This window comes from Cenococcum geophilum (assembly GCF_001692895.1).
Source record: "Cenococcum geophilum 1.58 unplaced genomic scaffold K441scaffold_23, whole genome shotgun sequence".
Taxonomy (NCBI): domain Eukaryota; kingdom Fungi; phylum Ascomycota; class Dothideomycetes; order Gloniales; family Gloniaceae; genus Cenococcum; species Cenococcum geophilum.
Window position 1 is genome coordinate 881,608 of NW_027137581.1, and position 12,401 is coordinate 894,008.

A 12,401-nucleotide genomic window follows, 5' to 3' on the forward strand; every position below is an offset into this window, starting at 1 on the left:
CGCGCTTAGTAATAGAAGTTTGCTAGCTTACCACTTAAGGAACTAGGCAATATGCCAGGCAATATATAGCAATTTCTCACTTAGTAATAGAAGTCTGCTAGCTTACCGCTTAAGAAACTAGGCGTATGCTAGGCAATATATAGCAATTTCGCGCTTAGTAATAAAAGTTTACTAGCTTACCGCTTAAGGAACTAGGCAATGTGCTAGGCAATATACGGCAATTTCTTGTTTAGTAATAGAAGTCTGCTAGCTTGCCGCTTAAGAAACTAGGCGTATACTAGGTAATATACGGCAATTTCGCGCTTAGTAATTAAAGTCTGCTAGTTTGCTCTTTAAGGTAGTAATCTTATTAGATTGGAGCTCCTGGCTAGAGTTATAATTAATATAGACTTTAGATCTAACTATTTAATTAGTAGAGCGGAGTAAATATAAAGTTAATATGGCTTTTAGAGCTCTAGATCTATACCTAATTTAAAATATAGCTAAGGAAGAATAAATTACTGGTGACTCCATACTTAATATAAGGCTAATTAGTAACTCCCAGAGCTTTGCTACTAACTCGGTGTCTATTAAGGGGCGCATTAACCATAGAATTTAGAACACCCGCTTATTCTACTGCTGTTCTCTTTATACTAGTATATAGCTCGTTCCAAATATATACCCTAATCGCAATACTATAGTCGCGTTTACATGCCTTATATAATATTATTATCTTAACTTTCTTAATTATGATAAGCTTATTTCCGGGGGGTTTATATAGGAGGTAGGCAAAGATATAGGAAACTCCAATTGTAGAGAGGATGTTAGTCGAGGAGGAGGCTCTATTACTATACTAAAGTAGGAAGTCGCGATAGAGGCCTAGTGGTAAAAGGGGGCTCTTTTAAATTACTTACTAACGTTAATTATATATTAATATGCGAAGTTAAATCTAAAGCCTTATTCTAAAGCCTTACTAAACAATTAACTTAATTATAGATTTAAATAAGCTATAGTAGTAGCCGCTACTAATTATAAAACGGGTAATACTAAAAGGCGTATAGATCGAACAGTTATAATATAGAGGCGATTTGTAACCAAACAGTAAGGAGCTTTAAGCTCTATATCCCTTCGTCTAGTAAAAAAGACTTTTTATATTGGGCGCTTTAGGCGCTCCTACCTAGGTTAGTATACTATAGGTACCCTAGCTAGCATAATTTTATTAATAAGCCTTACTAAAACGCGTTAACTTATAATGCCGATGAAATGCTATAGAAGGCCACCACCTATATATATATTTAAGGAAGTTAGGTAAAATGTTGTAATATATAATATCATAACTATAGGTTTCTACCCTTCCTCTATTAACCAGCTGCCGATTATATAGGATAATCCTCTATTAAAGTCTTCCCCCAAATTACTACTACCTATCCGCTTTATACGCATTCTTAATATTAATAAGGATAAGCTTCCCTCTTAGATCTTACTACTAAACACTATCTATTTATCTATTACCTACTCTCTATATTAAAACTAATTTCCCCTTAACTTAACTATATACTAGCCCTCAACCTATTTTTAAAGTAAACGTTATAATAGTATATATGCTAATAAGGAGTTATAGATATCTTACGCTAATCGGCTATTACAGATAAATAAAAACCCTAGGTATATAACTACCCCAGCTAAGCACACTAAGCGTCCCTATATTAAAAAGGCGTTACTAAAAAACAAAGATGGGACCACTAAGCTAGCTCCAAAGCCGCGAAAGAAGAAAGCGGCGGATAGTTATTAGAAGGAGATTAGAGGGTTTCTAATTAAGTAGGAGAAGAATAGTAAGGTAGCTAAAGCTATAAAGATAGCTTAGCTACCTATTAAGAAGCCTCTGCTAACCCATTCTGTCCTACCGGCCGCTAAAAATGCCGCTATATATAGTCTAGAAAGAACCGAGTTAAATAAAAATAGCGCCGCGGAGATGGCTGTTATGGAAACTAGAAAACTATAAAGAGGGACCTCTTTAATATTGTAAGTTAGACGATTAGTTATATAAAAAAGGGATAGAATGCTTTATAGACTATATTACCCACTAATTACCAGAATAGAGAGTTTAAAGACAGAAATTAAGGAACTTTAAAAAGCTAAGAAGGATTAAAATATATCCATTGTTAATCTAATCTAAAACGCCTAAGTAATAAAGTAGGATCATCTCTAAGGTTATAAAACTATATTTGTAACTAACTAAAGCGCATAATATAAATTAAAGAAAGGTAATATTTTAAGAGCTTTTGGTAAAGGACCAGCTTAAGGTTATAAGGGAGGACGTACTATATACGCTAAATAAGGTATATTAAATACTACAAGTGGTTAAACAGTTTAACCAGCGGCTATTTAATATAGAGGATCAATTAAGGGCGGTATAGGAGGGCTTAAAGGAGGCTATAGTAAAGGCTCAATTAGCTTTACCTAGTCTCCTATTAAAAAATAATTAAAAACAATACGTAAATTCTATACTTAGCTAAGTCATTACCTTTTTATATTAGTAGTCTAGTAGGATTTACAAGGTTTAATAAACTAATAAGTTAGTTTAGTTCTTAAATCTTAAAGATTATAACTATATAAGATTTATACTACCTAAGGCAATCTACCACAAAATACCGCTAGACTTAATATTCTGCGTATTTACTAGAACTTCTTAATTTACCTTACTATTAATAAGCATTAGATAATAGCAATTTGCCTACTAGCGTTACTATAGAAGCACTTAACTTTAATATCCACTTTACCTAACTCTTTACCTCTACTACCTTAACTAACTCTCGCACGGCACCTCTACGCGACATTAATTAGTTAATTAATTAGTTTAACCGCTAATTACTACTTTAAGCTATAACTTACACCCTAGAACTGCGGCAATCTGCCCAGTTAATTAATTCTTATAATTGGTTTATCTTACCTACCTACTTTAGACTTACACCTTTACTAAACACTAACTAGATTCTTCTACTCTTATATAGCAACGCTCTACTTCTCCTTTATCCTATCTCGGTATCTTTACGCATTATTATAAAGGACTTAGATATTATAAATAGATGGGAAATTAATGCTCGTCGCCTTAAGGAAATTAAAAAGACAATTTTAGATAGTATAGTAGAGACTAGGCTTAATAAAGTCGCGTTTTATACTGCTAAAGATAAAGTACTACGCAACGACTTTATCTAAAAGGTTCTTAGCAACTTACTTAAGAGGGAAGGTGTTTTAGAGAGCTGGTTTAAAAATGCCATTATTACTTTAATAATATCTTAGAGAACTAATACTATAAAATGGCAAAATAAGTTAAAACCTAAAAGTTAGACTTAAACCAAATTCGAACCTATAATAACGCTAGCGCCTATATTTACTTCTAAGCAAATCTCGGAATTACTAGGCCCTATATTATTAGGCAAGCCGCTTTTACTTAAAAATATAACCTTCTAATTTTAAAGAATAAACTTAACTACCTAAAACACTATAGAGCTTTATATAATCTATAACATTATAAAAGCCAACATAGAAACTCTAATAATTAAAGAAATCAGTTTCTTGCTATTTTAAGAGGTTGCAGCATTAGTAGGGTTTAACTTAGACAAGGATTAAATTATATAGGTCGACATTAAATCCTATAAGAAGGCTTATATTACCTAGTAAGGGGCATTATAAGCCACATTTTAGTAATACATGCTATACCACAGAAGTAAAGTAGAATTTATACTTAAGAGTACTAATTATAAGTTCTTTTAATAATATCTGGCTATCTATATACTAACAATTACAGCTAAGCATTTAATTATAGAAACACCGTACTAAATACCGCGTAAGTAGAGCATAAACCCTCCTAGTATCACTAATACCCTAATTTGCCAGTCTTTACGCGGTAAGCCTATACATAAAAAACGGTAGAAGACTATATCTAAGCAGACCCGTAAGCACTTAGAGTACTTAGATAATAAGTTCGTTAATAAAAATACTAAAAGTAAGAGCGATGCTTTATTAACCTTATTAGCGTACAGCAGTATTCTAAGTTTATTAGGTTGAAAGAAACGTAGTTATAAAAGGGAGTAACCTACTAGAGTATTTAAAGGTAAATTACGGCAAGCCACCGAGGACGGCCGCGGCGGTTTAGCTATTTAGCCTATAGGGGGTCCTAATAGTATAGAGGAGAATAAAAACAATTATAATACTCTCTAAAGCGTAACCGCTCCAGATCCTAAACTAGCTTAACTATAGGTTGTAACCGCAGACGATCTAGCTAGTAATACCATATAGGTTTCTATAGAAGACGACAACCCAAAAAAAGAGGCCCTTAAAGATATAATAAACAAAGCCAATAGGGAAGCAGAGGCTGCTAATTGTATTAAGCAAAGATATGGGCATATAAGCATATAGAGTATATCTTAAATTAGACTAACGTTAGCTTTTTTTAGATTTTAAGAAGCCGCTACAGCAAAAGCAGGCGGTAAGGTTAAGAGAATGGAGCAGTAGATATATAAACGCTTAGCTAAGCTATAGGGGGTTTCTAAAAGGGCCCTCCTAGGGAATAATATGGTCCCTGTTTCCCGTAGATAGGGTCTAAATCTAGAGTTTAGAGCGTTTCTATACCAGCTATATAGTATATCTAAGATATTCTACCAAAAACGTATAGAGCTAAATAGTAGGGTTTTTATAGACGGTATAGGGACCGGTAAAACAGTAACCGCATACTTAACTATTATCCTTAACTACTACTATACTATAAACCTAGATAAAGTAGCTACTAATTAAGCGGCTAAAAATGCTACTTAATATCTACCGGAGGGCCACCAGGCTAATAACATTAAGTGTCCTAGCCAGGATAGAGTACCTCTACTATACTTATACATAAATTACAACGCTACATCTATAATGCGTAAACAGTATAGTGCTAGCCTAGTTATTATAGTTCTACATATTATTACTACCTAGAGAGATAATTATATCTTATTATTTAAAGATTTACCACTTGTAACGTAAGCGTAGCTACCGCTAAGAGTTACAATATACTATTTAACGGCGGATGTTTCTCCAGGCATAGAGTAGCCAACTTTAGACGAGTGGCTAGAAATAGAAACGTTGGGAAACTAGACCGCCTATAATGCTTTAAATACTTATTAGGCTCTTACAGATAAAGCAAAAACCCCTTACCTATAGTTCTCCAACAGTATCCTACCATTTAAAAAGGGTAATCCTTTAGTTAGTACCCTGGCTGCCTTAGTAATAAGATTTATTATAATTATAATATCCAAATGCCTAAAACAGCGTATTATTAACAACTTTATAATTACTAGAAGAGTCTACTGCTTTTTATCTAACAGTAAGCAAGAGGATAAAGGTCAGCAGTTAGTTAAGACTATATTTTTTAGTAGGGTTTTATAGGATAAGTTTTATAACAAGAAGAATAAAGAGACTATAGTTAACCAATTTCTTTGTTTCTATAAAAGTACTATACTAAAACGCCTTAGATTTTTTATCTAGGCTATATTGGGGACTCTAATAGAGAATGGTGTTATAGATATATATTAGTTTATTATAAGTAGCCTTATAGATCTAGATTGGGTAAGCGCCTAAGACAATAGCATTCTTAAAAAATACACGTCCGTTAAAGTTAAAAAAAATAGCGAAGCTATAGAGTTATTTTTTAAAATAAGGAAAGAGCAACCCTAAATAGGTCTTATAGTCTACGGCATATAAAGAATTAGTTTAGGTTAGTGGAGAAATACTTATAAACTTTAAAATTCGCTATACCTTAAATACCATCGGCTTTAACGGAAGAAAATTAAAAGTTATTTTAGGCGAGCTCTAAATTTACCACCTAAACTATAAGTATAGAACTATAGAAATTGAATTGCTATAGGGTATAGAAAGTGCAATAGCGTTAGAAATAGAAGAGGTATTTTAGCAGAAAATAGTTAAATGGAAAGAAGATAGTTCTCTTAAGGGCAACTAACTAGTACAAATAGCCGGTACCTCCTTAAGTACCTACTTTATATACCATATTGCAGCGATAACGCCCAGGTTACTTTTATAGAAGGATAGATATAATAAGGATCTGCTAGACGACGACAAAATTAATATATAAGCGAAATTTCACGCAAAATTAATTAAATCTCCTATTAGAAGCATCTTAGATAAAAATAAAAAGGAAATTTTTTACAGTAATATAAAGTTTAAGGCGCTTTTAGCTATCTATAAAGAAGTTATATAATTAAAAAACGTCGGGGGGTATTATAGCAAGGTTATTATTAGCACTAATTTCCTAACTATTAGGGCGGTATATATAGCAGTAAGTAATAAAACACTCTATCTTTTTACCTCTTAATAGCAGCTTGCTTAACCAGAACTCTAAGTTAATACTTATTTTAGGCCTTAGTTGCTAAATATAGCGAAAACACTATTATATATCTCCCTAGAGGAATATTACTAAAGTAAAAGAACTATATTATCTATAACTTGTGGAAGCAGCTAAGCGGACTATAGATTCTTTTATTATCTCTAAAGGCTATTATAGAGGGTATTACCCTTAATAAGGCATACTTTATTATGCTTATAGAGCTTAATCCGTCCTTTAGTAAATAGGAACAGTTTATATACCATATCTACCAAATTAGCTAAGAAAACCCTCTTATAATAGCATATATTTTATACAATACGGCTTCCTATATTAAGGTTAGAATTCTAAATAAGTATAAGTTTAAAAAGACCGCTATAGACGAGATACTAGACGTAGATATAAATAAGCCAAGGAGTTTAAAGAAGCAGTTAGTGGAAGTACTCTAGCAAGGTATTTTTAATATTTTAGCGCAAAATTAAGCAATATGCTAGGTAATTTGCCAAAAAGTCTTGTCTGGTAAAAGAAGTATACTAGGCTGTTATTTTAAGAATTAGGCAATATAGTGGGCAATATGCCGCAGTCTTATGGCTAATAGAAGGTATATACTAGGTGTTTTTTTTAATAGAGTAAGCAATGTTTCTTGGCGATATACCGCTTTCTTATAGTTAATGGAAGGTATATTAGGTTGTTTTTTATAGAATAGGGCGATATATTAGCAATATGCCGCAATTCTTATATTAATAAGAGAAGTTTACTATTTTACTATTTAAGGAACTAGGTAATAAGCGACCGGATATATTACAGTGCTCTAGTAATAAGCGATAACTACTAGCTTGCTATTTAGGGACCTAAGTAATACGCTAGGCAATATATTGTGGTACTCTATTAATATAATAAGTCTGCTAGCTTATAATATAGGAACTAGGCAATATGCGAGCTAATATATTAGAATACTCTACTAATAGGCAACGCCTGCTAGCTTGCAATTTAAAGAATTGGGTAATATACCTAGCAATATACGGTAACTTCGTGCTTAGTGGTGGAAGTCTACTAGCTTACCACTTAAAGAACTGGGCAATATACCAGGTAATATATAGCAGTTTTACGCTTAGTAATAAAAGTCTACTAGCTTACGGCTTAAGGAACTAGGCGATATACAAGGTAATATACGGTAGTTTTATGCCCAATAACTAGAGTATACTAATTTGCCGCTTAAGGAACTAGGTAATATACTAGGCAATATACGGCAATTTTATGCTTAATAATAGAAGTCTGCTAACTTGCCGCTTAAAGAACTAGGAGTGTGCCTATTAATATATAGCAATTTCATATTTAATAAGAGAGGTCTACTAGCCTGCCCCTACGGTTACACTTCCTATACATTAGGAAAATTTTTTTAGCCACGTTATTGTGGCCGAAAATTAGGGTTATGTATTTATAGCAAATTGCTGCAAAATTGCTGCAAAATTGCCCGCAAATTGCCAAAATTGCGACTTACGCAGGTTTTGCAGACCCCGATTTTCACTTACAACAACGTGGCCAAAAAAAATAATCCTAATATAGCTAGTAGCCTATTATACTAATATAAAACTATATTAATAATTTAAGAGGACTATTAATAGTTTTATAACCCCTTTAGCTTATCAAATATTAATATTAAGGTATTCTATCTATATTACTAATAGATTATTAATAGAGTAGAGCACTTAGCCTTATATTTACTCTATCTAGTACTCTATCTAGTAACCAATTAGGGCTTAATCCACTCCAACTCTAGCGGTGGAGCTCTACTCCGCTCTAAGTACGGTCCACTCCACTAAAATTACTAATTTAGCCATCTATGGATACTTCTCTACTAGGGCGTCGACCATAGATATAGAGTTATCTAGCTACGGCGCCTAGTGGGATGTCTTAGTATCGCCTACCCTGCTATTAATTAGCAGCTAGGAAGCTTAATAACTTTTAAGGGTTTAAACCTTATAACGGGCGGGCGCGCGGCCTGGTTTGGAATCACGTTATAAAATTTTAATATTTATAGCCTTACGATTAAATCAAAATCAAGCTTTATACTAAAGCTCTATAGCTACTAAAGCTCTATAGCCTTAATATATATTGGTTTCGTGCCTAATATATATTAAATCTAGGTGCAATACACATTAGAAATTACTGTATTTTGCGTAAAAAGTCCATAAATAGGACTGGTCATTTTGCATTAAAATCCAGCTCTATATATATTAAAAACCTTATATAATATGCATATAAAGCTTTATCTAAAATACATCATTTTTTAATATATATTGTTAGAAATCACTATTTAGGTACCCGTGTAAGTCACTATACAGGCACCTATAGGAGGCACCTATAGAGCAGGTGTATATATAGCTTACCGCCTACCTTACTTCTAAATATTAGAGCTATTACCGCCTATTCTATAGTTCTGGTCTATAACCTACTTTATTTATATATTATAGAGCGTAGAGACCATAGGGGGTAATAAGAGCTAACTTCTAAAAGGGCGTATGTTTTTATTGTTAGGGTCTCTAAATAGATATCGTTCTTACATTCCGCTGCAACGAGCTATCTATTAATATACACTCTTAAAAGAAAATGTGCTAGAGGAACCGAAAATTGCCTTTACTTGCTCCACATCTAAAGAACCTTAAGGAGCTTAGAGGTGAAGACGTAAAATATATAGGTTCTACGTATTATCCAGTGTTAAAAGAAAGACTCTCCGCCCCTCACTATCCTACCTACGGCAATGGCTATATCCAACCTTTAGGTATTCCGTTAGCTTGTACTATTACAGCATATAATTAGTAAAAAACTTACATACACATAACTTGGGCCGTTCTCCCCCTAGGCCTCGTTGACGAGTCTTAGTATCTAGCACTGGTGGTCGAAATACAGAGCTGGATCGTAAGGGCCTTCACCAGCCTCTGGGCACGCAGTACCATCATTGCGAACTTGAAGCTCGCGAGTGTCAAGCTTAGGCATTGCCTGAGCTTGCACCATAGACATGGCGGCAAAGAAGATTGCGAAGAATCGAGGGAGAATCATTGTTGAAAGGATGAAGTTCGAAAAGGTTTGTAGGACTTGGCTTTGAGATTGATGTAGAGTTGATTATAATTGAGTTACTTAAGATTGAGGAGTTGCGGCCTTGTCTTTATATTGAAGGAGGAGCTCGATTTTATTATCGCTGGGCTGCTACACCTTAACATCTTGTTTGAGTCTACGTACCCTATCAATTATACCAAAGATGCCCACGTGGGCATTACCTATAAACTTTGCTTTTTATTGTCTTCGTACTCAGTATTTCGTATGATTGACCGTATAATAACCTTTACATCTCACTACTTAGTTTAAGCATACGTAAAGATTCTAGTATTATTAGGCTACTGCACCTTAACATCTTATTTAATTCTATATATCCTATCTATTATGCCAAAGCCGTGTACGTAGGTATTACTTCTCTCTTATGCCCAGTATTTCCCGCAAGCTTGGCTTTTTATTGTCTTCGTATTCAATAGTTCGGATTTTTTTAACACGCTGCGCACTATAAACTTTAAATCTCTTTACTCCCCCCCCCCTTAATGAACGGTAAATTGAAGGAATTGTGGGCCTGTGTGGATAGCGAGGACTACGGGTTTAGCAAGTAAAAACCCTCGATTTCGAGCCCTGGCTATAGGCAGCAGAGCTCTCAAAGGCTCTACTCCCCCTCAACACCCCCCCAGTTTAATTGTTAGCGCGGTAGGGGCTATGTCTACCTTCGTAGGGCAAATGGCCGTGCCAGCCCTGATAAGCTAACGTTTAAGCCAGGGGGTGCCACCCTGGGCTTTAGAATATGGAGGTGCCAGGGCTAAATTTTATTACACCGCTTTGGGTGGCAGTGCGCAAAATTGGTAAGAGCGCAGTGTGTTCGACAGGCAAGCGCTTAACAAACGCGCCTGCGATTAATTGATTATTAATATAATCAATTGCAACTAGAAATTGTCATTAAGTAATTAATCGCAACTATGAATTCTTATTAAGCGCCTACGATTAATTGATATAAAATCTCACCAATAGAGGAGTGGTTCGTGATAGACTTTGAGTGTTAAGGTATCTACTTTTAATAAGGTATACAGTATTAATCTAATTAGATTACTTAGGAATATAGTAATTAAATACGCTAAGATTAACAGGTTTAGTATAGTCTGCTATTAGAACATGTTTTATTAGCTATATTTACTTACGCCTATTACTATAAAGTTTTTTTTAATTATCTTCTAACCTCTATTACCTTAACTACCTCTAATACTATGTTATTTAACCCTTTTTAATGAGCTAAATAAAGGCCTAGGACCTTGCCCTTACCCTTATTATCTTTATTATTATTAAATTTAACATTATTAATATATAATTCCCCTATTCTAATTAATACTGCGTCTAAATTATAGGGTAGTAAGGTGCCTAAAATACTTACTTTACCTTAACTAGCTCTATTAAATATATAACTGGGCAATACTATAGCTTCTTATATCTTTATAATTAAGTAGAAAGAGCTTTACTATAATTTAAACCTATTAAAAAAATCTTGCTATCCCTTTGTGTGGCAGAAGAGACTTTTCGTATTGGGCGCTTTGGGCGCTCCTGCCTAGGTTAGCATGCTGCAGGCACCCTAGCTAGCGTGATTTTATTAGCAAGCCTTACCAAAACGCGTCAATGCGATGCCCATGAAATGCTGTAGAAGGCCACCACGAAAAACACCTATATATTTTTTGAGGAAGTTAGGCAAAAAGTTAATATATGATGTTATAACTGTAGGTTTCTGTCCTTCCTATATCAACCAGCTGCTAATTATATAGGAAAATCCTCCATTAGAGTCCTCCCCCGAATTACTACCACCTATCCACTTTATACGCGTTCTTAACATCGATAAGGATAAGCCGGTAAAGGACCAGCTTAAGGTTATAAGGGAGGATATGCTATATACGTTAAATAAGGTATACTAAGTGCTATAAGTGGTTAAACGGTTTAATTAGCGGTTATTTAATATAGAGGATTAATTAAAGGCAGTAGAGGAGGGCTTAAAGGACGCTAAAAAGGACGCTGTAGTAAAGGCTTAATTAGCTTTAGAGTCTTAATATTAGAGGTATAAGGAAGTAGAGGACCTACCTAGTTATCGCCTACTAAATAAAAGTTATTAAAGCACTAAAGGCATAAAGGAAGCCTACAGGCCTCGTATTTATATACTATTTGCCTAATTTTTACTATAAGCTTTCTTACCTCTTTCCATCTATATATCTAGCACCTTAGTAGGGTTTTATAGCCTTACTTCCTTATAAAGCTTTTAATAGAATAGTAAGTTCGCGTCTTATACTATTAAATTACAGGTAGTGGGGTTTTAACAATAACGTAGGTAGTTTTTTAATTTGTTTTAATATTTTTATAACTAGGCCCAATGCTAGGTTAATATTGCCCATATTTTAGTCAGCTTTAATGAAGAAGACGCTTAGTATCGTGCTTATCTAGGCATATTTGCTAACTGCCTATAATAACAAGGTTCCATGCTAATCGTATACGGAAACGGCGGTAGGTTTAAAAGGGCTTCCTTAATATTTAGAAGATCTTCTTACTAATAATATAGGCGTTAATTATAGCTATATTAAGCGCCTAGAAGAATAAGGGTAGCTAGGTACGTATAGTAGTAATCTAGGTGGTATAGTAGCTTCAAAGTTAATTATAAATATTAACGCCGCCTATTTAGTTATTATAGTCGATAGAGAGCCTAGAAAGCGTTAACTTTTTAATTAAATTATCGCCCTAAACGTAAGCTACTAGTTTCTTAAGGAATAAATTATATACCCGCGGCCGACGCTAATTAACTTCGTTAACGTCCTTATTACTGCATAAGTGAGCTATTATTAAAAACCGTACTAAATTCTTATCCTGCCATACAATTAAAAGCACTAAATTAACTACGCTAATAACTACTCCTATAATAAAATTAAACGGTAGCCTTTCCTTTCTTTTATTAGCCCTTTTATGCACCTCTAGATAGTCC

At 34.0% G+C, this 12,401-nt stretch overlaps 1 protein-coding gene across 1 annotated transcript; it reads right to left on the reverse strand.

The window, feature by feature from the left end:
* Window positions 1-9,078: 9,078 nt before the first annotated feature.
* K441DRAFT_660401 (uncharacterized protein) lies at window positions 9,079-9,424 on the reverse strand. Its single transcript, XM_067648693.1, has 2 exons — window positions 9,188-9,424; window positions 9,079-9,131 (listed from the first exon to the last, which is right to left on the reverse strand). The coding sequence occupies exon 1, from the start codon at window positions 9,413-9,415 to the stop codon at window positions 9,242-9,244; it is 174 nt and encodes a 57-aa protein (XP_067503633.1). The 5' UTR covers window positions 9,416-9,424; the 3' UTR covers window positions 9,079-9,131; window positions 9,188-9,241.
* Window positions 9,425-12,401: the final 2,977 nt, after the last annotated feature.

Bases quoted from the DNA above. Each gene is read 5' to 3' on its own strand.
- K441DRAFT_660401 (XM_067648693.1), bottom strand. From the start codon at position 9,415: ATGATTCTCCCTCGATTCTTCGCAATCTTCTTTGCCGCCATGTCTATG.